The 26,358-nt window shown below is 38.1% G+C and overlaps 1 protein-coding gene across 4 annotated transcripts in view; it reads left to right on the top strand.

The window, feature by feature from the left end:
- LOC110040358 (condensin-2 complex subunit D3-L-like) overlaps positions 1 to 26,358 on the top strand; it is a 44,600-nt gene that overhangs the window by 356 nt on the left and 17,886 nt on the right. Inside the window, exons 2-27 of one of the 4 annotated variants that reach the window (XM_089276991.1) lie at positions 1,529 to 1,614; positions 1,903 to 1,978; positions 7,162 to 7,239; positions 7,816 to 7,890; positions 8,381 to 8,526; positions 8,914 to 9,047; positions 9,703 to 9,748; positions 9,907 to 9,963; positions 10,955 to 11,067; positions 11,641 to 11,752; positions 13,179 to 13,265; positions 14,141 to 14,213; positions 14,609 to 14,699; positions 15,219 to 15,361; positions 15,463 to 15,551; positions 16,423 to 16,470; positions 16,661 to 16,776; positions 17,318 to 17,431; positions 19,358 to 19,432; positions 20,078 to 20,180; positions 20,855 to 20,954; positions 21,977 to 22,066; positions 22,968 to 23,044; positions 23,159 to 23,185; positions 25,427 to 25,561; positions 25,998 to 26,073. In XM_089276991.1, coding sequence (XP_089133117.1) covers positions 1,529 to 1,614; positions 1,903 to 1,978; positions 7,162 to 7,239; positions 7,816 to 7,890; positions 8,381 to 8,526; positions 8,914 to 9,047; positions 9,703 to 9,748; positions 9,907 to 9,963; positions 10,955 to 11,067; positions 11,641 to 11,752; positions 13,179 to 13,265; positions 14,141 to 14,213; positions 14,609 to 14,699; positions 15,219 to 15,361; positions 15,463 to 15,551; positions 16,423 to 16,470; positions 16,661 to 16,776; positions 17,318 to 17,431; positions 19,358 to 19,432; positions 20,078 to 20,180; positions 20,855 to 20,954; positions 21,977 to 22,066; positions 22,968 to 23,044; positions 23,159 to 23,185; positions 25,427 to 25,561; positions 25,998 to 26,073 — 2,367 coding nt within the window. Of the gene's footprint in view, positions 1 to 1,528; positions 1,615 to 1,902; positions 1,979 to 5,717; positions 5,814 to 7,161; positions 7,240 to 7,815; positions 7,891 to 8,361; positions 8,527 to 8,913; positions 9,048 to 9,702; positions 9,749 to 9,906; positions 9,964 to 10,954; positions 11,068 to 11,640; positions 11,753 to 13,178; positions 13,266 to 14,140; positions 14,214 to 14,608; positions 14,700 to 15,218; positions 15,362 to 15,462; positions 15,552 to 16,422; positions 16,471 to 16,660; positions 16,777 to 17,317; positions 17,432 to 19,357; positions 19,433 to 20,077; positions 20,181 to 20,854; positions 20,955 to 21,976; positions 22,067 to 22,967; positions 23,045 to 23,158; positions 23,186 to 25,426; positions 25,562 to 25,997; positions 26,074 to 26,358 lie in introns of those variants that run through there. The other 3 variants (XM_089276990.1, XM_089276993.1, XM_089276992.1) reach the window with 3 other exon arrangements.

Here is a 26,358-nt window from a genome sequence, read left to right as displayed (position 1 = left end):
TGCATCGTAAAACAGAAAAACTCGAGGTAGCAATAACCGATCAACGTGGAACACAGCAACGAAAGCATGTACAGAATGAAAGGCTCACAAGCAACCGTCTTAAATTTCTTCAGCTAATTCTTTAGCCAGGTATCTTTGGAAGTGGGATCGAAAGTATACTTTAATCCAAGAATGATACTTCAACTTTGACATCCCCTTTTAACAACAAAATACGTATAAAAAACCGTTAAAAAATCACTCCTGGTAAAGCCATAAAAATCCATCCATTTCTAATTTTCCGTACAGTTGTCTGTAAAATTTGGCTGGGTAGATGGACGTCTAGACGCGGTTCGCTGAAAAAAATAACAGACAAATGCATGGAAAATTAGAAAACATTAACTGAGCGTCTTCTAGCCAAGCTACATCCTCCAAACTTGGTGAATACAATCTTCTACCTAGCATTTTAACATTTTGATTCACAAATTGTGTTAAATTCAATTTTGGAAAAAGTTATTTGCCATTGGATTCCCATACAAACACTGTAATTTCTGAACACTGCCTGCCCATCAAGATGGCGTCGAAAACTGTGATGAGGTCTGTTTTAGTGATCCCAACTTAGTCATTTTCTGTTTATATATTTGCCTTATAAAGCCTTTTATGAGCAAAGTGACACATTTGTTTAGCTGAATGTAGAACGGTTACAGTTTTTTTGGTTGCGAATCATCCCATTTTTAAATCCCTGCATGCCAGAACTTTTTTACATCCAAAATCCCAAAAATATGCGACCCCATTCTGGTAACTCTACTGAAAATTCAACCCCATTACAGTCAATCCAGTTGTGAAAATGTGACCCCATCCGGTCAGGGTTCCAGGTAAGTTTTAAAGGTTGGGTGCCAATAAGGAATTCTAATGGGTCAATTTCCAATGTTCCCACCAAAAGCGCTATAATTTTTCTACTAATTTATCAGGTCGCGTAGCTGATCTTGTCGTGTTTTTGACCCAAGACCCCTCACTTATCTGGAACACTGTCTGGTGGCACATCCCTATTAGCGCAGTACTAGGAAGTACCTTCCTGAGGAGAGGGGGGGGGGGGTCTATTGCACACAAGTCCACAAACCATTAGACTACCACAGCATTGGCAGCAAAGAGGTGGAAATATTTGTTATGTATATATCGCAGCTACCATTATCATTATTGACAGCTAACTGTAAGCACTCTTGCCTGTTTTACCACAGTGCTGTTCAGGTTGACCAAAGTGCATTTCTGGGTATTCAAAAGTGTATCTAAAGCCTGGGTGTTTTTGACTGCCAGTCTTTTAGTCTATTAAAGACCCTTTAACAGGCGCTGGTCATACAGGTACTTATTTCAACATGACACTCCTTAAAATTAAAAAAAAATAGGAATCTTCAAAACTTCCACTGCTTTTCTGCTTGAATAACTCATAAAAATGATAAACAGAGTATTTTTTTTGTCCACAGTGTTCATGTAATACATGGAGCCATGAAAATTAGGAGTAACGATGTCCAAAAAAATCCATTATCTCTTTCAGGTTTATGGAAGGTTCTTTCAGAGAACAATTTCTCTCACCGGGTCCTCATTTCAGTGCTTCACTCTTTTATTGAGTCCTGTGATAAGGTAAAAGATCATGTACATTGTATAGTTTTCCCTGTTTCTCATAGTAGCTTTTGAGTACCCATGTTCAAGTTTAACGTTTACTAGTGATTAGGGATTGCAGAATTCTTTAATTAGGAATACAGTTGTAGTATTTGCACAAGGGGACTTATTGCACAGGGAAGCAAAATCTACTGGTAAAAGGTCTTTGGTTTATTTTTGTTTGGTCAGACTTCTCCTACAAACTCTTCATATATAAACTCTTCGTTGTGTGCAGACTAAAACTACATGTATTGATTTCTCAACTCACAGACGTCAAATGCTGGACCTAAACTCGAGAGTTGTGTTTTGGCAGCAAATGTTTACATAGTCTTGGTACAAATACCAGGTGAGAAAAGTACTTATTATTATTTTGCTAATGATTATCAAATTTAATGACTCTACAGCAATGTCTTGACAGATCTGAAAATCTTCAAATTTCAGCATAGTATTCAGATGGTTGCAGTGCTGGAAAAAATTTTTCTTCTTTAACACGACATGGGTCCTTTCAAATCTTCATTTTGGTCGGACATCTTAACATTTTGACTGAACGTTAATCTGCATAACTGATTTGCATATTAATTAGCATAATAAGATTTATTAGCAAACTGTAAAGATTTTCAATACAAATCGTTCAAAACTGCATGTAAATTTGATTTATTTATCATTTATGATGATTAGATAGCTTTATTAAATCCATTTTGAAATCACTGGTTATCCTTGTAATCTGATTGGCTCTCAGTGGTGCGATTTTTTCACGAATCGCACTATTTTTTGCTCTAAATCGCATCTTTTTCTCAGCCAATGAAAATAGGACAGTAAAACAAACCAACCAATCAGATTTCAAGATTAGTTTGAAGTAATCAATAAATTTCAGGAAAATGAAAGGCAAAAAGCCCTTGTGTGGAGAATTTTAGAACTACTATTGCCAAAACTTTGTTGTTATTGTAGCTTTTTTCCAAAAAAATTGACGAATTTAATTAATTACAGTTTCTGAATGATGATTATGAGCTCCTTTAGGCTGAAGACCTACTTTAATGGAAGTTCCCAACTTTCAGTGTCCATTTTGACGAATATTTTGGCGATTTTTCTTCAACATCTGCTCAAGATCCGTATGATACTGAGTCCAGTAAAACATAAACAAACGAAAACCACACAACAACAAATTCAGAGCCATCTCAAGAAGGTAGATGTTTCCAGGTTTCCGGTAGTTTCAAACGAAGCAACAAAAGAGCTGAACTCTGTCGCTGTGAATAAACATAGTCAAAATACGCCACACTGCACAAAATAGTGAATGAACGAACAACTTACGAAGCCGGTGTCAGTCCTGCCATCTTGGAAATATCTTAAAACAATTGGCGCCGCAAGAACTTGACAAGGTCCTGAGTATTGAGTCCTACGCTGAGGTTACAAAAAGAAATGGAGATGATAACGGGCTGGACCCCTTAAAATCATGCCATTGAATGGTATTTAAAAGAAAAAAAAACGTACTATCCACTGGGCATCGTGCACTCGAGGGAGTTTCACAACTCAAAAGAAACCGATCACAGAATTACACAGGATATGCACCTTCAAATTCCTTCCCCAAAGACAATGAAAAGTCTCAGCCTCAACCACAGAAGAAAGGAAGGCCCTCCATAATTGATTCAGGCAACGAGAATTGAACTTTTACACCTGAAGTAGACTATTTTCGTTCTGACTTCAGATCAGAACTGCTTGTTTCTTTGTCATGCTCGAATGAGTTTTCGTCACATGACATCGTTTTGCATACTAAATGAGATGTAAGGCATTTCCGGTTCCGCTTTTTTTTGACAAACCGGCTACTGGAACAATACACCAAAAATCTAAAATTTAAGGCAATAAAACTGCGCGATTTCAAAATGGATCTAATAAAGTGGCAATTGAACTTCGTGTCGTGCAATTTTGGTCTGAAATCATACTTGTGATTTTCAAATCGAACGAGTGCACAGCGCTCGTTCAATTTTGAAATCACGCGTATGATTTCAGACCAAATTGCACTCCACTCAGTTCAATTACCATTATTTATCTACAAGATAACTGCACTGATCTCTCGTGGTTATCTCCTGATTATATGTTCTTCAAGCGCACTTAGTTTGCTATTGAATGCTACCATTAAAGGGACACAGTCAGCTTTGGGACTGTGCTGACCTGGATACTAGTTTTCTCACTTTGAAAAAAGTTCACCTCACCTCAAATCAAAGTAGATCTAGAAATCCGCTTCAATCTTGGTAGTGTTTTGCTTGATTTTCAATCGTTTATTGAAAAGTCTGTTTTTTGGTGTGCTTTTTTTCATCCTAGACACCAAATGCAAATATGGGAGACCGCTTGGTTGGCGCCCGGGACGAGTCGCATGCAAGCGAGGCTAGTCAGGCTTTGGTGTTTTATTTTGACAATGCTTCCCCAGAAAAGTCTTGCTTTGTCGTCGATCTGGTCTGGTTTTGTGTCTCCCTCCCTATAAGTTGTTGTGTTCCTGAATGCCACCAGAAGGAATTGAAATCTTCCACAACAGAGAAAGTGTTTCTTTTTTTTTCGTTTCCGCAGTCGCCTCTCGGGGAAAACAGACAAAGGTAAGTAGTTCACGATCACCGATGGAACTGTTAAAGTTTGTTCGTTCGGGTTGGAAGATCTTAGAAAATGTGTAAGTGACTGCATTTAGCTCCAAGTCTTTCTCATTTGGCTCAAAGCATTCACTAGATACAACGATGGGGGCAGTTGAAGTTCATTCACTTGGTTATTACACTGTGGTATTTGTTTCGTGCGATTCTTTGCCAGTGGACGCGAATTCAACTTCTTCCTTTGAGACAAAGGATGTTTTTCAAGAGGAGCTTTTCTTTACTTTGGGGAAGGCACTGGCCATGTAAATCGTGTTGGAACACCACCATACACCACATAAGCTCGTCATTTAAACGATTTTTCTAAGATCTGCTAATGTGAAATGTAGCGAACAAACTTTAGTTCCTGCAGCGATCGTGAACTCCTTTCCTTTGTCTCAACGAATTGCATTGATCCACTATTTTCCCTAAGCTTAAGAGGTGAATGGTGGAAAATTTATATCCCTTCTCGTGGCGTTCAGAAACACAGCAGCTCGTAGCCACAGCTAAATAAAAAAGACCAGACTGACGACGAAGCAAGACTTTTCTGGGGAAGCATTGTCAAAACAAAACATGAAAGCCTGACTAGCCTTGCTTTCATGCGACTTGTCCCAGGCACTGACCGAGTGGTCCACCATATTTGCATTTGGTGTATGATGTTTTTTTTTATCATATTTGGTTAAAAACAGTATGGATTGTGTCTGTGTGATATGCAAATTAGCTATGAAATGGTATCTAATGCGCATGTGCTCCAGCTGACTGTGTCCCTTTAGCAGGCGCCCATCACTAGGAGTGTGCAACTACCCCAATTATTCCTTTCCTGGCCTTTTTGTAGACCCATCTATTTTTCGTTTGAATTTACTGCAAACTCAGCCCCCGCAGAAACCTCAGTGACCAATCACAAGCACAGACTTTATAATTTCACCGGAAGATTAGGTTGACATGTCCACCTGAAGCTGCCATTTTTCTCCTTACTGATTTGCGCTCACATAGACTGGATCTGACCTTTTTCATGGGAAAAGAAGCCTAAAAAATAGACCAGTCTGTAAAAATACCATGATATAGGCTTAGTATGGGGGTTGCAGGGTCCTAGTAATGGGCTCCTGACCAAAGTTGACTCTAGGGTACATACATGAAGGGCTAACAACATATAGCAATGCACGTAATGCATAATAGGGCAATTTCTGAAGAGTACTTTATTTGGCAAGTACAGGAAAGATGAACACTTCCTCCTTTAATATGATATGGCAGGAGCCCATAATGGGCTCCAGGATATGCCTCAAACTGTCAGAATTAACAAATTCTTGAGTAGCCATTTGGCGACTAAGTGATAAAAATCAAGTAGGAATTTTATTCAGAAAAGAACTCAATGCATAAAATCTGTAAAGAAAAAATTTCCAAGACTTTTTTGGCCGCTAATTTTGTATATGTAGCTAATGTGATGTCCACGAAAGATTCGTGCATTACAAGAAACACAATCTGTAGGCATACATGACGTACTCAATCCTCAAGGGTTTGCAATGCATTATAGGGCGATTTCAAACAGGATCAGCCATTTGCAAGTTTTCTGATGTGAGGGAATCCTTCATGGCAAAGCAAAAGGATAGATTGCCTTCTTTTCTTATATTGAATGTTACGGAAGCAAAGATCTTTGACCATGTATTTCTGGAAAGACAAAATGTCTGAGAAAATAACCGTTATTGATCGTTAACTCAGAGAAACGTAGTCGCCATTGTGGTCGCCGGTGAACGCAGACGTATTTTTGGCTGTCGGCTAAACCAGAATTTTTGGTCGCCAAAGATGAAATTTTAGCCGCATTGCCGACCGTATCTGTCGTAATTTTGTGCCTTTTATGATGTATTTAACTAAATTTTATGGATGAACAATAACTTGGTGTTGGTGAAATGTTCGGACATCATGTCCGATCATAATGTGAAATTGGCCGGACATATTTAAAATTTGGTCGGACAATGTCCGATGAGCGACTGTTATTTCCAGTCCTGGTTGCTGTTGTATTTGATTATCTCGCTAGCTCTGCAAGTGAGCAACATGAATCAAATCTTGTGCTATGATTGGCTACCTGAGTGAGCAAGATGGGACAGTCTTGTTTGCATTGGGATTGCTGCTGTGTCTTGTAAAAAATAGTCATGTTCCTTAAACCTTTATTGACTGAGCTTGTTTGGTCATGGTGACTGGATACTGGTCTTGTCATCATTTATTTGGCCCTGTCTGTGCCTTAATCTTAAAAAACGCAAAAAACTTGGCCAATATCCAGCTTTATTATATGGCTATGGTTATACGGATGTATAAACAGTAGCCTCCATTAGGTGCGAAAATATGGTAGGATATTTGTCCTGCAGAGATTATCTGTTCTGAGTAGCAAACAGTTTTCCAAGGGCATAGCTCAAGGAAAACTGAGCTTCGAGGAACAGATAATGTCTACGAAAAAATATCCAAACAAATTTTCAAAGTCAGATGGAGGCTATTGTGTTTATTATCCTGTTACCAAGTCCATTATCCTGTACTGTGACTGGCTACCTGAGCGGGCAAGAACTTTGAAGGCGCCATCTTTCCCATTTGGAATTGCCTGCTATGTCCCACAAGAAAATTTTCTTGAAGCCAAAGCAGTAGCCATATAATAAATCCTTAATTGACCAAGCTTGTGAGGTCAAGATAACTGGATATTGGTCTCATTCTTTTTTTTTCCGCATGTTTATGGACCTCAATTTCTCAGTCCATAAACACACGATAAAAGAACGTGGCCAATATCCAGCCATCTTGACCTCACATTTGGTCAATAGCACATTTGTCTTGCAACTGCTATATGCCATTTTTAATTATGAGTGGTCAGCAATCACTAATTTTTCATTTGATGATTAATTGCAGCTATTAATATTGTGATTAATACACTCTTTTTAAGGTAGTGGAGCGTACAAGGTTTTCCATCCGTTGTTGTTCCAGAAAGCTCTGGATGTTTTGCGACTCTGGCCTCAGAAAGGTTTAGTATTATAAGATAGATAATTCATTAGAAGTTATTTTGCAGTTTTAATATTTTTCTTGAAGTTTCTGGCTAGTAACCATGGGGTAATCATTTGATTTTAAGTACAATTTGGATTTTACAAACTACTCAAGAACACTTTCAAGGTCACATGCAGTAGTTCTAAATATTATTTGGGGATGCAACAGGATCTTCAGGGAATTATTGAAGAAACTTACAAAAATTTCTGAATTTGTTCAAAATCCTCTCAAATTGCTTTGTATGTCAAGCACTGAATGCGAGCTAAAACCAGTTTGGGTTTCTAACTTAGTTGTTTGCTACATGTTGACTGTTGCAGCAGCCCATTTTAGTATTCGCAGTATGGGACTGAAACTAGCTTACAACTCGAGGCTAATGCGGGGAGTCTTCAAATGTAAGTGACATTTATCTCTTTTTAATGATATTCTCCCACATGAGCCTTCATGACAAGCTAGTTCCAGTCCAATCCTGGAATACGAATAAGCCCTTTTTACATAGCATCATCTGTATCAAAGATTCAAATTGAATTTCAATGTTGTATCAATGTATTAACTTCAGAAACAAATAAGAGGAAGAGACGAGAAGAGGCCACTTCAACAGGACGCAAAGCAAAAACAAGGCGTGGAAGAAGTGGTAAGGTTATATAAAATGTGGCTGAATATGTTTTTATAACATCAGATCTCTTACTGCTTGAGCTTGGTCAACCAGTTCTTTTGGACGTGTAAAGAATTTGAAGTGTTTCAGTGTTTATTATGGAGCTTAATCGCAACGTTTTTGAGAGATGGAAGTGACCTGGAAGTTGATTTTCTTTTTCTTAGTGTGCTTGTTATTGACTTTTCATTGAAACCTTCAAGTTACAATGCTAACAAGAGAGCTTTCTAGATTATTGTTTGATGTTGAAAACATGTAACTGGAAGAACATAAAGTTCCAGTCGATGTTCATGGCTCAAAAATGTCCTTGCTGAGCTCTATGTCATTTCAGCTTAGCCACCAACTTTGTTCACAGGATTCTTCTTCTTCTTCTTCTTCCTGCCACCTGGAGTAATTAACAGGGGTGGGAGGAAGAAAGACCTTGGGAACAGCACATCTTAACACTATTAATAGTATATTTTGATTTCAGAAGATGACAATGATGGTATGGAGATAGAAGATGCTTCCGATAATGACACTGACGGCAGCAGTGATGATGAGGATGATGAAGTCTCCGGGCAGATTAACACTGAAGAAGCAAAGGCAAAAGTGAAAGTCAAGCTGTTGGCATTATTACAGGTAAAACAGAGGAGGATTCATTTCATTAAGAAATTCTCCACTGCTGGAACAAATTTACTTTTTATTTGATGGAAGTATTTGGCGAGTCCAAACGGAAAATTCACTGAAAACAAAGGAGAACTAAGTTTAATCTTGTCACAGAAAATTACGTGCAAATGTTAGTGATTAAAGAGCTAATTGCTCTTTTTTTTTTTTATCAAAATGGCAGACACTATGAATGCCACACCTCACAAGAGCTATATTATATGATTTTTCAGCTTAGACAATATTTTGGACAATTATGTACATGTATTGTATGAACTTTGTTCCAACAGCACTGGAGGATTCCTTTAATTTCCAATTTAATTCTCTTCACTCAAGACAGTAATGTTTTATTGATTTTTTTAGGATTTTGTAATGCTGTTAAATGGATACTCCCTGAGAGATTCTGAACAAGCTGTTCATCATGTCATCCAGTTGCTTGTGGAAACCACACGTCTTGAAGCTGTGCCATGTGAACAAATCACATTTGATTTTCCTGGGTATGTTTACACTCTAAATTTGAGTTGAAATAATAACCACATCCAGTGCTGTGCACTAGAAGTGCCCGGGTGCCACAGGTTACTAACTTTTACCTTCATCATCATTTATCCGTTCTCCAAGTGGAGAATTGGGCCGTAAGCTCTCTGCCTCCAGGCTGTTCTGTCCTCCGCAGCCGATGCTGCTGCTGCCCATGTTGTTAAACTTTTACCTTAGGTGACTGGAAAAACTTATTTTTTTCATATAAGCATAAGTGCTGGACACCCAGGATTTCATGGTTAGGAACCATTTTTCTTAGACCACAGCCTTGACATCTGTGATCTCCATTAGTAATTGGTCTTTTGCAAGAACACAAGATTAAATGAGGGGAGGGGGAGGGTGGGGCACATTGGCATAATCAGTAAATGCAATTGAAATCTGGGGAGGTAACCTAAATCCAAGTTTGCATCTCATCTAGAGTGAATAGCAATCTGTGCCTAGTCTGCTAGTTTAGTGCAGTGGAATCCAAGATACATACCAGTGGTGTCGGCTGCTTTGGGCTGGGTTGTGTGACTTGTGTACAATTTGGAGATCTTTGAGAACTATGGAATGTGTGTGTTAGCAGTGATGTACAGCATGTAAACTAGTGTCATGGTTTTCGTAAAATTTCTTCCTCAGGAGCCAAATATATTCAATCAAGTCCATTGCTTCCTTGGCATACATTGTAAGTACACTGGCTTTCCATGTTTCTATGGAGTTAAGAAACTGAAGTGGAAATTTCCGAGAACAAGAAATGGTGTGGGTACAGGGGCTGCAGGTCAGTGTTTCCACAGCTTTTCAAGTTCTCTCAAGCAGTTCTCTCGAACATTTTTTTTCCTGCAGGGTCTCGGTATTCTTTGTTCACCCTTTCATGGCGATGTTGGAGCAGTCACTCGCACTGTAGGTTTGAAACATGAGTTAATTGACACTTCTGTTCTAAAATTAGGTATACATAAGTCAATATTCTGCCATTTCTTGCTGCAACAGGTTTCAACAGCAAAAAGAAGAAATAAGAACTGTCTTGTCACTGCAACTCAGGACCAAGATTTTCTAGAACTCCCTTTACAGACAATACAGTCAAACCTCTATTAAGCTGCCCTCTGTTAAACAGTCACCCTCTTTTAGGAGGTCACCATTCAAAGTCCCGAATTTAGCTTCACACATTTACTGTATATGTGACCTCCATTAAGCGGTGACCTCTATTAAGCAGACGTGGTCACCCTTTGAACTTCCCAACTGGCTAATTTTACATTAATTCACCTCTGTTAATGATCATTTTGTCACATTAAAAGTGTTCAACTGGAGCACACTTTTATGGTCACAAAGAACTCTAAGTGGCGCTGAACAGTAAGTCAGTGACTTGCTTCACTAAATTAAGTTATGCAACAATAAATCACAGACAACCATAACTGAGTTTTTTTCACTTCATGTTAAATGAGATACTAAAACTGCCAATGGTCGCTTTAAGGCAAAGAAGCTTGACGCTTGCCTTATACAAACAAAATTACTATAAAATCTGTTGACTAGTGTATGCGTGCACTCCTTTGATATATTTTGCACTGCAGTTGTTATGAACAGTAGCTATAGATCATGCGCTTACTTTTGTTTCTTTGTTTTCCCCATAATGCGCCAAATTTTGATCACCTCTTTTAAACAGTCAACCTCTATTGAGTGGTCACCTGACTATTTCAGGAGGGTGACCGCTTAATAGAGGTTTGACTGTATGCCTTTTTTAGCTGGTAGAAGTTGCACAGGATTTCAAATTTGTAATTGTAGTAATGTAATTGTATTGCTTTTTCATATAGCTTTATCGATATTAAATATACTAAAAGTATTTACTAGGTATGTTCACTGATAATTTATTTGAAGTTCAATTTTAATAATGTTGCAGGTTTTTAGACACTTGATATCAAATATCCTTATGGTGTTTGGAGGGTCAGTAGCAAGTAATGGCGTCCCAAGAGATGCTCAGACCATCAAGGATCAAGCTGTTGAGTTTATCTGGTAACACTCAGTGTACATTTGTAGAAACATATTAATATTATTTTCAATTGACAGTGTAGTGAAACCTTGTTTATGCTGCCACCAGCTGGTCACAAACATCTGGCCATGTAAACGAGTTTGTGGTTTAATAGATTTAATGGAGTTCTTTAAACATGAAAATGACTGACTGAGCTTATGTTCATGCAAGAATACAGAAGCCACAATAAAGAGGTGACTTTAAAAACAAGGCTTTGTTCAAGATGATAAGTTGTTGCCAAAACATATTGCTTCAAAGAGGGACCTGGCTGAAAAAATATGGTGTGTAGGGGGGGGGGGGGGGGGGGTCACTTGAAATAATCACTTGAAATTGCATTGACGGCATCTATATTATAGTGCAAAAAAACTCTTACCAAAATGCCCAAAATAGTGCTTCCAAGGTTCTGAAAATTTGAATTTCTACGAGAGCTATTCACAACCTACTTTGTTATGCACCAAAAGAAAAGGTCATGGAAAATTTTAACAGCTTAAAAGAGTATGAACCTTGCAGGGTTTAACTATATTAATAAGAACATTGAGGGTGAACTTTCTTTTTAGTCATGTGACAAGTAAAGGAAATGAAAAAGTGCTGAGTGCAAGTCAAGTTCTTGTTCAACACCTCTGTATCAAATGTCCTGAGCGGGCTGAATACAGGAGCATTGTGGCTAAGGTGAGCGGAATATGACTTCAATGTTGTTAAACAGGCTGAGTCAATCCTTGAGATTCAGCGTTGTATTGATTCAATGCTTAAGGATTTCTTAATTGTTTCTAGAGAACAGTTGAGATGTCAAGAAAATTTGCATTAAGTGAAGGAATGACATTGGAAAATCAAGTTAGATCTCTGCATGAACAAGATACAGCATTCAAATTTTGTCCAAAAACCAGGTGAAAAACGACCAAGTTGAACCCATGTTATGGCGGTTTGAATGTGTCAATTTGTGGTATTGTTCCGCTTGAGTACCCCTTCACTAGGTGGTCTTTGTTTTCTTGAAAACAAAGTGCAAAGTAGCAAAAAAGAAAATAAAATAAAATAAAAATAAAGTGCAGTGTTTTTCTATTTAATTGAAAACCACTTGCAAAAATTCACTTTAACAGGCTGCCACTTTTGAGGAAAAAATTCACACTTGTAAATTTTCCACTTAATATTAGTTTTTGTCCAACCCATTCGATTAATGTTGAGAGTGTAGCTTTTCTTCATCTCTTGATCACAAATGACTAACAGAACATTTCCAGAAGCAAGACTTTCTTTGTGAAATGTTTTTGATGTGAAAGTTCTGTACATGTTTGTCATCTATTTACAAAATATGGCAAAACCCGAAGTTTTACAAAATGGTAAAATTTTGGGGTTTATCATCTAATATTTGGTCTATCCTTCCATCAGACAGTCAACTTACATTGTGTATGTTTTATTCATTATTTTACAGTGCTAGGCAGTCAAACCTCTGATTGCAACCACCTTTCCTCAACAACCAGTTTTCCAAAATATCAAAAGTTTTCAAGTCAAATCACTATATTTGGAACCTCTTGTCAAACCTCCGGTTGCGACCACCTCTCCACAGCAATCAGTTTTCCAAAATACCAAAAATTTTCAAGTCAAATTACTATATTTGGAACCTCTTGTGAGCAACCACCTCTTGTAAGCGATCGTGACCACTTCAGAGCTAAAAGTTTGACATTTTCTTTTATTTTTAACCTCCATTAAGCAACCATTTGATAGATAATAGAGCGCAAATGGCATAATAAGGTGTTGTAACATTATTGCATTTGTAGATAGTAAAAGAGACGGGAATTTTTCAATGAGAAGTACTGTATTTTTTTTTCGAAATTGACATTTCTTATGAATAAGTCTCTGCAGTCACCATATACTAATGAGGCAAAATTTTGATCCAGTATGGTCTAAGCTCTCGTTAGTGGCCACCTTCCGTAAGCGACCACCAAGGCTGGACATTTTGGAAGGTCGCTTACGGGAGGTTCGACTGTACTAGTGGTGGATACTATTTATTGCAGTACAATATACTGAGCAGACAGCATGTTTGACAATAGTTACAAAATAATTATTGTTCTTATTCTTTGTTAATGGGCAATTTATCCAACAGGCAGTTGTTGACATTGTGAGAACTCTACCGGTCAGTCTTGTTGCCAGTCTTATGGAATGGATTAACAAGTACTCCAAAAATGCCAAGGTACCGCTAACTAACCTGTCACTGCATTTTATTTTTGTTTTTCTGTTGTGGAGTTTGGTGCAGGGTTTTTTTTTTTTGAGAAATTGCTTGTGAGGAAAGTGTAGTGTTAAAAGACTGAGATCTGTGGGTTAAGGTGGACAATATCATACAGCTGATTAGCACATAAAGGAACATTATGCATTTAGGTTTAAGTCTTTGTAGAACTGCTGTAATACAAGGAAAAGCATCACTCAAGCTTCCAGGTACTGTTAGTGCTTATCTTTCATGAAAATAATTATGTTAAGAATCTTCCTTTATGAGGATCTTTGATGGTCTTCCTTTATTATAATAAAATCCCAAAGATCTTGGTTCTTCCAGGATCCTGTCCAAATTGTTAAGGATCTTACAACAATCGTTTGGTGGTGGTCACAATTCTGATGGATATGGAGGATTGTAGCAATTCTTCTTAGCAAAAATTGCTTTACTCCTTCATAATCCATTAGGATTTATCTTTGCAAGGATCTTTGCTAAGTCATTTGAGTCAATATCTTCAAAGAGTCATCAATGTGTTTAAGATATTCTTTAGATCCTTCAAGGATCCATAACTAATAACTACAGTAGGGATGACTTATGACAGAATTTTTAATGCAGCTTATGACGTCGTACCACAATTCTGTCTTCTATCCTATAGATACAGTAGCTGCTTAATTTTTTTAGCTGTATGGTTGTTATAAGCAGCTAATACCCTATTTGTAAGCTTCAAAATTAATGTATCATTCTTTATTTCTGAATAAATAAATGTTGTTGAACATTGTTGCTGTTGTTGATACATGGCAGCAACAACACAAACTTCTTGTGATTACTATTTTAATTTGGTTTTTTTTTTTTTGTTACAGATAAATTACAGAATTTTTGCACTGGATGTTATTTCACTACTGTTGGTTGAGCCAGAACAACCTCTTTCAAATGGTAAGTAGACATTGCAATTTGCATTAAACATACTAGATTAATTCCATCTTGGTTGAGGGGTGAGCTGGTTGCAAACAGGATGTATTGTGTGGTTTTACAATTTAAATTTGGTGATTACTAAAATCCATCAGATTTTGACATCAGATTTGAAGGTTATAGGTATACTGATATTTTGCTCATGATTACAATCCCTTACAATCAAAATACTCTAATGGTTATGGTCAATAGCTATCCCAAGTTTCACTAACCTATTTTCTAGAAAAATGTTGCCTTGCCATATAGCTTAAATCCCTCCAAATTATGCAGAGTTATTCTTAATTTACATGCATTTATTTGTGCTGTTGTTTTTGCCAGCTAAGAGATCCTTACTGGTCTGTATTTTTATTTTCCTACAGAGAATTTATCCTATGACACCATCAAGAAGTTTCTTAGTAAGAAGTATTTGCTGGACACTGTTATAGCCAGGTGTTCTGATAAGGCCCCAACGTAAGTATGTAGTGCAAAACTACTTGTGCTTGAGTCAACTATTGTGAGGTTAATACAATTTGCCAGATTTTTAATAAGTTTTCACATGTCAATCCAAATGAAATTATGTAGTCAGTTAGCTTGAGGGTTGGGTGGTAGGCAGGTTGTATCACTCAGTCAATGGGATTTGTCTGCCATTAGACAGTCTGTCTGTCTGTCCGTCCATCCATCAGTCAGTAAGATGGTCAGTGAGTCATACAGTTATTTGGACAGTCAGTCAGTCTATCAGACAGACAGGCAGTCAGTTAGACAGACAGGCAGTCAGTTAGACAGACAGGCAGTCAGTCAGACAGACAGTCAGTCAAACAGACAGACAGTCAGTCAAACAGACAGACAGACAGTCAAACAAGAACTTAGAAAGCTCTAATTAATAAAGAGTTGTTTCCAGTGTTGTTGCTGCATAAGGATTTGTGAAAATAACTACTAAATATATGCTGCATTGCAGCAGTTTCACCCCTGCAATTTTGTTGTTATTTTCAGAGTTCGTGCCAAAGCTTTGCAGTACTTTGCTCAGTGTGCAACATCTGAAAACAGTTCACTAGTAACAAGAGTGAAAGAAATGCTGCGTGAGCCACTAAAAAGACCAGCAGAGGGCACACCAACAGTAAACAGACAAAGTAATGGTGAGCAACTGATGGACTTTGTTAAATGAGTGATACAGGTACTAAGGATGAATCTCAGCTCTTTCTAATGGTGATTTCCTTCTTTATTGTAAACTCATAAGGTCAACAAGCAGAGACAAGAACCATTGGCTCAATAATCAGAAGAAGAACATGTGATGAAAAAGTTGGTGTTCGAAAAGCTGCCCTACAGGTGTGATATATTTAATTTTAGTAACTGTATGATTCTACACCAGCTCATTGTCTATTTTTGTCATGAACGACACCAACCAATTCTTTCCTCTTTGTCCTCCTTCTAACTGTGCTCAAGTGTATTTATTGTTATTGGCTGGGCAGTCAATAAGGGCTGTAGCCTGTAACACTTAATGCCACAACAGGGTTGCCACAGGTCAGGAAATAGTTGAAGGGAAAAAATATTCTTCAAGGTCTGGGAAAAGTTAGGGAATTTTATTTTAAGTCAGGGGAAATTGACATTTTGAGGATAAGCCAGGGAAAATTGAAATAATTTAACACGGCTGATTTAATACCATTGAAGGCTAGAAGAAACATTTGGGTTCACTTTGATCTCAACGATATATTTACGGAAACGAAGCAGAGTGGAAAGGACAGCTGAAAAATGAAGCTAGAAGCCGCTATTACACAGTATCTGTCATTTTGTATTTATTTGATCAGGGAAAATTTTATTTTTATCAGGGAAAAGTCAGGGAATTTTTAAAAGTTATGCATGTGGCAACCATGTACAAGTCAACTCTAACGGGCTTGGGCAGCCAAGTGTTCTTAGCGACATTGCTCTTTGATCCTTCAATGTCGGGTTTTTCTATCATTGCGAAGCAGAATTTCCAGATTCGCTCTATTCACCCCTCTTCAAATTCAGTTAATTCCTTGTTTTATCAAGTTCCAACCTTGTTAACATTTATATCTAACTTGTTTTCAGTTTAGTTTTAGGTTTATACTTAGCAAGTGAATGCCAAGATTACCATTGTCCTCAGTGTTTCTGCTGTCAAGTTGTTATCCAAAGTGACTTAAACCTGTCAACAATAATGTATACTTGTTCTGTTTTCAAGGCTCTAGAAAGTGTAATCACCCTTAACCTGGATTCTCTTGAGAAAGCTGTAAGTACAGTTTATTACATTGTAGTCAAACATCTATAAATGTTTGTAGAATTATCATATTTTCAAGGGCTCTGATCTGGGCACAGGCAAGTTGACAGTACAATCATTTTGAGTCTCACCTTTTACAAAAGGTGGTATGTTTCATACCTTTATTATCACGGTGGACAAGAGATGATTTTGTTAATTTTAGGATGTGATGACCCTACATGATCGCTGTATGGATCCAGCGCTGTCCGTGCGAAGGCAAGCTATGATATCACTTACGTCTCTCCTTCAAGAAAGGCCTGCATGTACCATGGTTCACAGGTGAGGGTGGGCACACAAACATTAGATGCAGTTGTGATTTCAGTTACATTGACCTTGCAGCTCTGTTTAGAAGTGTAGCAGTTCTTGTAAGTTTGTAATTCTATTTGCCATCATAGTGAAGCTGCTGTTATTACTTTTAGGCTAGGGGCATTATTTCCATTATTTGTTTTATTGAGCTCTTGATCGGTATTGTGCCATTCATGTGGGGCCTTGCAAGAGCCGCTACCTGACCTGTTTTGTTGCGGGGTCAGTACCAAATTAATGTCAAGCTCTTCTGGGGGGATGACTTATTACTTCACAAGCAGAGATGAATAGTAAAAGTGATCATCTGTTTACACAGCTTTGTACATCAGATCGACTGCATTTTGTTAATTGGTAGCGCACAGATCAGAGAACCATCGAGCTAAATCTTCCGGAAATGAATGGATACTTGGAAATAATTCAGAATAATCACTTACATGTATCATGCTACTGGAAAACCCATATAATTTTATATTATTGCTTCCTTGCCTTGGTGCTCACTACCATTCTTGACTTTCAGTCTATGGCTCGATGGGGTGTTGCCACTGGTTATGGACAGAGAAACTACAGCTCAAGAAAAATGTTTTCAGATTCTGGAGGAAGTGCTACTTGGCAGTATTGCTCCTTATTCAAAGTTAGTAGCATGGCTTACAATAAGGTCACACAAACCATTCATATATTTTTGCACATTTTTTTGGTGACCATGGGATGAAAGCACGGTTCCAGATAGGTTTTCAAGGTTGGGTATCAACAGGGAATTTGAATGGGTCAATTCCCACTGTTCTCACCAAATCGTAATTTGTCTGGTCATCTAGCTGACCTTGTAGGGTTTTTGATCTGAGACCCCCCATTTATCTGGAATACTGGAAACCTCTTTATACAATGTAAAAAAATCATCTTTTTCACTGTGTAAAAATGCTACAACTTTCGCTAATGTGCAGAGTTATCATTTTGTACTCACCAAGAAAATGTCCAAAAAAAATTGTTCATGGTTTGAGCCTCCACAATGTAACCATTCACTAAATAATGATAAGTAATTACAATGTTTATGATTATGTGGGAGATGATCTTATCCAAGGAGGGTTACTCCTAGTCATGTAATGCTATATAAATCAGATAAGCTTGGCGGCGTGGACCACTCAATCTGACGCTGTCTTACCTTACACAACATACTTTTACTTTTGTTATTGGGAACCTAGCTGAGGTGGTCAGTAGACCAGTCCTTCACTTAGGAATATAGTAGAGATACTCCTGGGCCCTAGTGTTTGACTCAGATGAAGGCTCATAAGAAAAATAAACTATCCTGGGCCAGACCTAACCCTTGTTACCATCTCCTATAGTACAGCTTTAACTAGGTTATCCAAACAGAATCTCACTACCCCAGAAAAGGACTACAAAATATTTTGACTTCCTCAAAATCATGAGTTTTATATCCAAAAAAATGGTTTGTACATCAGTATCACTTTTAATCTAAGTACTCTCCTCCTGGGACTAGTTGTTAGATCGGGAATGGGCTGGATTTAAAAGAAGTATGTGCAGTGGTAGTAGTGGAGAAGCATATATTTAAAGGCACTAAAAATTACAGCAGAGCTGATGTGGCCATGTACAACAGAAAATAAATAACAATCCCTTAGTATTGTAAAGATGAATTAATCAACATGACACGAGCGTGGGACAAAGAAAAATTCTGAGTCCCTGACAGGAATCGAACCCATGACCTCCCGAACACTGGGCGGGCGCTCTATCCACTGAGCTATGAGAACTCATGGAGAGCAAGGTCATTTAACTGAGTTCATATATGATAGGTGTCCTGCATACTGCTAGGATCAGCGCTATAGAATTCATCGCAAGTAGTGATAAGTTAATAAAGATGGTGAATTTTAGCTCAGTGGATAGAGCGCCCGCCCGGTGTTCGGGAGGTCATGGGTTCGATTCCTGTTGGGGACTCAGAATTTTTCTTTGTCCCACGCTCGTGTCATGTTGATTAATTCACCTTCACATTTCATTACCGAGCTTAAAATTCACCATCTTTATTAACTTATCACTACTCACGATGAATTCGATAGCGTTGATCCTAGCAGTATGCAGGACACCTATCATATATGAACTCAGTTAAATGACCTTGCTCTTCATGAGTTCTCGTAGCTCAGTGGATAGAGCGCCCGCCCAGTGTTTGGGAGGTCATGGGTTCGATTCCTGTTGGGGACTCAGAATTTTTCTTTGTCCCACGCTCGTGCCATGTTGATTAATTCACCTTCACATTTCATTACCGAGCTTAAAATTCACCATCTTTATTAACTTATCAATCTCCTAGTAGTATTTACAATTTAGCTATGGAAAACTGTCAAACCATCCAGAACATTTGTGTTGCGTTTCCAGTTCTGTAAAATCTTAAGCATCAATTAAAATATTAAATTAGCTAGTGTAACTTGGTGACATGTAAACATACGAAATCTGTTCAAATATCTTAAAGGACTGAGCGTTGTGGTATCTCCCAGTGTTAGTGTCCTCCACTGTTTCTTCAGGACTGATACCAAATCAATGACTATTGTTATTGTAGATCAACTGGTCAACATCACATTCTTGCCTGGAATCTGCTTGATAGAGTTGTCAGCCCATCAGGTCAAGAAGTCAGGCAAGTGAAATTTTGAATAAATTTTAACTAAAGGCAATATTTTGTGTGATGTGCTTGAATTTGTTGTACACCTAGGTGAACAGATGATTATTGGGAGTTTGTTGAGCCAGCCAGATAAATTGTTGAGCAGTGGGGGTGCTAGGGGGAGGGGGGGAGGGGGGGGGGGAGGAAACGCAGAAAGTAGAGATGGAGCAGTGCTAGCATTCCATTATGGAAGGGAAGTAGACAATGCTGTCAATTATCTTATGTTACGGAGACTAGGAATTTAGCATCAGCACTGATGAGCTGATCCCCTTGAATGACCTTGACCACGTTCTTCAACTAGCTTTGAATTGATACCCTGAACTGCCCCTCCTTGTCGGTAGAAATTTATCAAGATTCAAATGAGTTAGAAGAATACAATAGCAGCCAGCAGACCATGGTGGTTCAATCTATGGTCAATGCATTCATAGTGTATTCATGGGCAAGACACTACTTGCCCGATGTCTCTCTTCCCACTCAGTTGTGCAGACAGTCAAGTTTCCACAATGGCCATCTTGGGGACAGAGGAAAGTCTGTATTTATGACTGTACGGGAAAGTATTTATGACTGTATGGGCATGAACTGTTTAATTAACGTGGCATATGTGCGCAATTTCTCTTCCAGACGTTATCTTCACTATGCATTTCAGCATTGGTCGAAACAGAACAGGCTCTCAGGCAACCTGATCAAGTCACTTATGTCTCACATTGACACTGAACACAGCAAGGTATGGATTTCATTGAACTTTTTGTTATTGTGTAAAATTATCTTATCTTATTTAGTTGTATGTTTAAATCTTATTACATTATCTTTTGGTATTTAATCTGAGATTTCTATCACCTAAGAACAACCAGTTGTCTTCTTTATGCATAACCCAATGCCTCCTTTTTTGAACATGGAAAATTTGTAAAACTTATTTATTGTCAAAAGTAGTTTTTTGAAAACTGCATGGCAGTCCAAGAGCCATCTGGATAACTGGAGACTGACTAGAAAACTTTTTGGTTACTTCATTCTTCAAACTCCCACTGTATATTTTTTTTTCCATCTTTCTATTTATTTTTAGTATAAATCTGCTAGGGGTCTATGATGAATGCCATTCTCTGATTGGCTACGCTAGTCGCTGTCTATTCTGTGATAGGTAGTCAGTAGTGTAGCAGTGTGCCCTTCTGCAACTTCTGTTGAAACATGAGCCACCTCAATTTTTCTCAGACTTTCTCAATACATTTCTCTAAAGAAACACAGAAAATTAATAACTCACAAGACATTTTTCTGTGACATGGCTCTCAGCCAATCTGAGGTTTACTTTCTGTTTGCTATTGCTTGATGGTCCTAATTGTGGGCAATATTACACATGATAACAGATTGTTGTGTAATGTTCTTATCACTTCTATTCATTTTCAGGCAGCTTGGCTATGCTTAGCAGAGATTGGGTCATCATCAAATAAATTGGACCATTCCTTTGTCGTGAAGAGTTGGAATGAGTATTCACAAGGGCTAAAAGGTATATTTTAACTAGTGGTTTAACGATTAATCGAATTCTCGATTAATTGCGATTGTGACCGTTCGGTTCACGATTCTTTGATTCCACGTTTCGATTTTGGTTCGATTTTTTGCATATCTTTCCCAGAGTGCCCTCAGTGAGTTATTATATTGTGAAATCAGAATCCAGAACTCTTTAAAATATGCGTTTTTTTATTGACGAGTAAAGACGTTTGCAGTTTGTGCGCCATTTTGTCTTGCGTGGTGAAAATGTTGCCCTTCTAACACCCCTTGAGAATTTCCAAATAAAGCAAACCTTTTGCGACACACTCATTGTATCCCAAAATTGAGGGTTTAGGGTTGTATGTTGTTTACATTGTGTATCATAGTGTAAGAATTTAAAAATGTTAATGTTTTGCATAATCGAATTGAAATAAGAATCGCAAGGAATATGAATCATTACACCCCTAATTTTAACTAGAATTTTCAAGAAAGTTGTAGTCCAGACCGTCCCACCCTGTCAATTAGCCACGAAATGGCAAAAGGCACTGCGGTTAGCCTAAGTAGCACTCTGGTTAGCCCAAGTGGTGCTCAGGTTAGCTTAAATATCACTGACTTGACAGTGGTTAGCTCTTAGTAATTGTACAGGTTAACTCTTTACAGGTGCCTGTAGCCCACATTGACTCTTACTTGTAGCGCCATTTTGTCACTTTGCTATTTTGTGTGTTAATCATGCCCAGTTTCTACAGCATGAAGTGACTCTGGCTACTTATTGTGAAGCCTCCTGTACATACATAACATACATATATACATAAACTTAATTAATGTGTCTTAACATAGCCTATGGGGAAAAAAACCCTCTACTAATTGGGGACACTTAATTTATATATACCTCGGCATTATAACATCTAGTGGCCAGTTTATGGAGTATCATGGATCGAAGAAGTGCAATAATAATAATAATTGCATCTTTACTTTCGGTGACTGAATTGATGAACATTATAATTTTAATCTAACTTTTTCCTTTCATGTTTTGTTTGCCAGATTATGACTGGGAGACATTGTGTCGGATCCTAACAGTGTTGGGAAGCACTGCTTCTCTTCTTCCACCTGCAGTGATCAGAACCCTTAAAGGTAAGATATACCACATTAAAGATTGTCTATGCTCTTCAGTGTTATGGTTTCTTAAAAGGTCTAACAAGAAGTACAAGGTAAAGAAATGTGGCATGAGTGGGATTTGAACCCACATGGTCTGGATTAGATCCCCTTTGCTCTACTAACTGAAGCCCCGACTACACTAATTTTTTTTATGAAACGCACATTTTTTGAGGTATTTTTGCCTATCATCTACACTAAAATGCTCGTAAACAGTGATGAGAATGGAAACTTTCAAAAATGGTTTCAAAAGTGGAGTCTTTTGAAAATGACTGGTGAAAACGGAGGCTTTTGAGAATGGCGATGAAAAAGCATCATGTGCTTTCACTTCTATCAGTGTTTTCAGGCTAATTAGGGTGGATAACAGGCAAAAACCCTAGTGTGGGCAAAAATAGTTTGTGTTGTTTTCTTCGAGATGAAAACAGAGATTTTTGAACTACAAGGCCAGATGGGAGCAGATTGTGGGTAATAAATTATGATGGCACCAGTAATTTGTGGCAAAGTAGATATTGAGGGTATGATTCCAAATGAAATGTGTAGTCTCCCAGTTCCTTTCTAGGGATTACCCTCAGAAGGAAAGAGGTCTCCAAATTACTTTAGAGTTAATTCTACTTTCCAGCTTTTAATATCACTGCAAGAAGTAGGTCACACTCTTTAAATCACAACTTGATTACTGCTTGGGCAACAGTTGGTGTCACCATAATGAAAGTGGACTCACCAGTCCAGGGACCAGAAAAAAGATCAAATTAGGAGAGGTTTCTGCTTAGGGGAGCTTAATACTGCAGTGCTTGTGCGTGCCCATTTTTATTTTTAATAATGCTCTAAGGAAAATGAAACATTCACAAAATTAATGGTTGCTTCATTCTCTACATCTTCTCAGATGACCTACAAAGGAAATTGATCATGTTTGATTGTTCTCCAGAAGTCATAGCTGCTATCATAGCAACCCTCTGCAAGGTATTGTATTTCGCATATTTCTTCATTACTCCCGAGCCTTTTCTCTAGATAATAGCAAAGTTACAGCCTTCTCTGTTCAGAAAACTTAAACTGCGATTTTTTTCACCATTACAGCTCTGTAAAGTGCAGCCAGAGGAAGGAGTAAGTCACTGCCTTATTTAATCACAATTAATGTGTCTAGATTTGTAATAATTTCAACTGTCTATCAGTGCTGAATACCATAACACATTGCTGTTTATTGTTAACACACTTTCCTGAGCCGTGTGTACTGGAAAAGATTGTGTCTCATCAAATACTGGTCAACCTCATCCACCAGAACCTACCTCATTCACATTCACAGTAACAGAGTGTGGTACAGGAGCACGTAGCTGTCAAGGCATTACATGTGGCCAATTTGACATTCTGTTTGACCACAAAAGAATCACCCCCCCCCCCCGTTTCCTGACGCATGGTTAGTTTTACTCTCCACCTTGGCCCACTGTTTGCTTCACCCAGTCTTTCACTTAAAGTGCACCTAACCCCCAATTTTTTTTTCTCGCTAAAACAAATCTAGACTTTATTTGAAGCATTTGGGTGAAGAAATTTTTGAATTTGGTTGAATCGTCGATTTTTTATGCCCTTTCAAAGTCGCGAGTAAGTGTTTCACGACCGCGTTTTAGGGAGTCTGGGGCGGCGGTACCTGATGACGTCTACCCAGGAACCAAACACAATAGTGCCTCAGTCAACTCCCTGTATTTGTTCGAGAAAATAGAATGCAAAACTAATCGTTCCGATGTATTTTGGGACTAAAACGTCCAAGTTTTGTCTCAGAATCATTTCTTTTTCGTCACTGGAGTCAGAGTTAAGTTTCGATTTGGAAGGCTCCGAAATAAACTTCGATCGAGCACGTTCGACAACTGTGAACTCACTGCTTAGAGCTTTGAGAGCAATTTACAATATTTCAAGCGACGACGGGGAAGACGTCTTTGCGGACGAGCTGCTTGTATATTAGGAATGGAAAGCTATATACGAAGTGGAGGAGCAGGCAAACGAAAAGCAGGAAAGAAAACTCAAGGACTGCTTTGGATGGTAATTTCGTCAACTAAACATAAGATTCCCACGCGTGTTTATAGCCCGTTTACATTTGTCCTTACTGAGAATGTATTTTGTCAAGGTTCTGTTAAATCCAGTTTGTGTTTTACTTTCAGTTGAATGCTTCATGTTTATAAGAGCGACGTACGTGTTGCAGTTTTCGAGACTTGATGACCTTGATGAAAATCGTATTGTTTGGACCTGTATTTTTGAAGCTGCGGGAAGCAAGGCGGAAGGAAACATTTCATACAATTACCGATTTCACATTGTCACACATTTTAAGTCGTAACTCCAAATAACCAATGTAAATTGTTCTCAAAGTTTGCAGTGAAATTCGTCGGATAAGCGAAAAGGATGTGTTCCCTAAGCGGTCTGCAGATAATGTTATGCGGTCATATTTTCGACGCTATTGCACAGAATCTTTGTCGCACTGCTGATTTCCAAACCTTCAAAAAACTCTGTGAGTCTAACAATCTTGTTATCATGTAATTCTAGAGGATTAATCTTCGACTTTCATCTAAATCGAAAGAGAAATAAGTGTTGGTTAGCGGCGTACAGTTGCAATCTATTTACATATCAGTATAACGCTTCTTGATCATGACCGGATCACACAACTTTGCCGGTTATGTTATGAATATTACGGGATTGGAAGATATAGGTTGTAGGTAGTATTTCTACAAATTTCTGGTTAGCTTTAAGCAGAAAATTTATGAAAATAGCGTTTGAAAGTCTGCGGAACAAATTCCAGTGAGAGTTCTTCAATGGTTCTCACAGATTCAGTTCGCTTGTTTCGGTTCGACAAAATCAACCATCGTTTACGTCTTTATTGCACCATTAGCCGATCATTGTCAGTAAATTGTACAGTATATCTTTCTTTAAATCTGGAATATTGCTGCAACAGCCGATAGCACCTCTGGAAGGCGTTTTCTGCGCACTTTTCGAATGTGTATTGCACCATCCTGAAGGAAATGAGAGGAAATGAGATATCCAACCTTCCTGGGTAGACGTTACAAGAGCCGCTAGACCCATTCTCCTCAAACTCGGTCGTGAAACAAAATGGCGGTGTTTTGGAGCTATTTTCGAGATTTCGTCATGGCACAGAAAATCGAGGATTTAATGGAATTCAAAAATTTTTTCACAGAACTATTTCAAATAATAAGTAGATTCGTTCTGGCGAAAAAAAATTTTGGGGGTTAGGTGCACTTTAAGCATGGGTTTAGATATAGTACTACTCAACCTAATGATGTATCTGTTTTGTCCCAGCAGATTGTCTTTGATTGTTCTTTGACTTTTTTCTGTATTCCTTTGTAGGGAAACAATAGCCATTGGTGTTCTGACTTGTTGAAGGCCTCCGAGGAATTCTTGTCCAGTGTAACATTAAAACGGGACTCCTTAGATGAAGAACTTCTTATGAGACATTTGTTCACTGTGGGAGAAGTAGCACAGGTTTGTTGTGCTTTCTTTGAAGGTCTGAAATTGTAACTAAGACTTAGACCATCTAGCAGGAGTATTAAGGTACCACGTTGTTGTGAGGAACACAGTTTCTATGCAGTTAAACTGGGGGCATGGTCTATGTGCACAGAGCAAGGCAGCTTTGCAGGACTTGAAAGCAAAGGAGTCAACTGCTGCTGTTTTAGTGCTACCTGATGTCATTTTGAGCATTAACCCCTTCTGGAATCAATTTGCTCTTAGAGTGAATGAAGTATTTAGTGTTTTCTTTTACTTGCTAGTTGTTACAGTGTAACAGTAAAGGAGGGAATCCCTTGACTAAAATTGAAATTACTCATCACATCATAATTGCAGATATCAACTATTATGCAAAGTGTTATTGACAAATTAAATTAAGTGGATTGCTTGCCTGACTGTTTTCAATTATTAACAGCTTGCACCAACCAAGACCACAGAACGGCTGTTTATGTTTGTGGAATCCATGCTGATATCTCACAACAACAAACAAGGTTGGTTGTGATAGTTTTGTTGGAGTGTTATAGTCATAGCTAGTCTCCTGTTAAACTTTGTGCTTAGTGCCTTTCTTACCTAATACTAATGGAAGGTACTTACTGGGTCAACAATGGGGTCATTTAACAATCGTTTTTGAAACAATCAATGACCAAGCACCTGACAATATCTGTAAGATTATTAGCTATAAAACACTTACCAAGCATAAGTTCAGATCAAATCATAGCCCTATGCTGGTTATCCTACAGCAAAACACATCACACACGCTTGTGGACAGACCATTC

The sequence above is a fragment of the Orbicella faveolata genome, unplaced genomic scaffold (assembly GCF_042242905.1).
Source record: "Orbicella faveolata isolate gen_17 unplaced genomic scaffold, um_ofav_v1 contig_46, whole genome shotgun sequence".
NCBI lineage: Eukaryota > Metazoa > Cnidaria > Anthozoa > Scleractinia > Merulinidae > Orbicella > Orbicella faveolata.
Note: the sequence above shows the minus strand (reverse complement) of the source record. Positions and strands in the feature narration are given on the sequence as shown.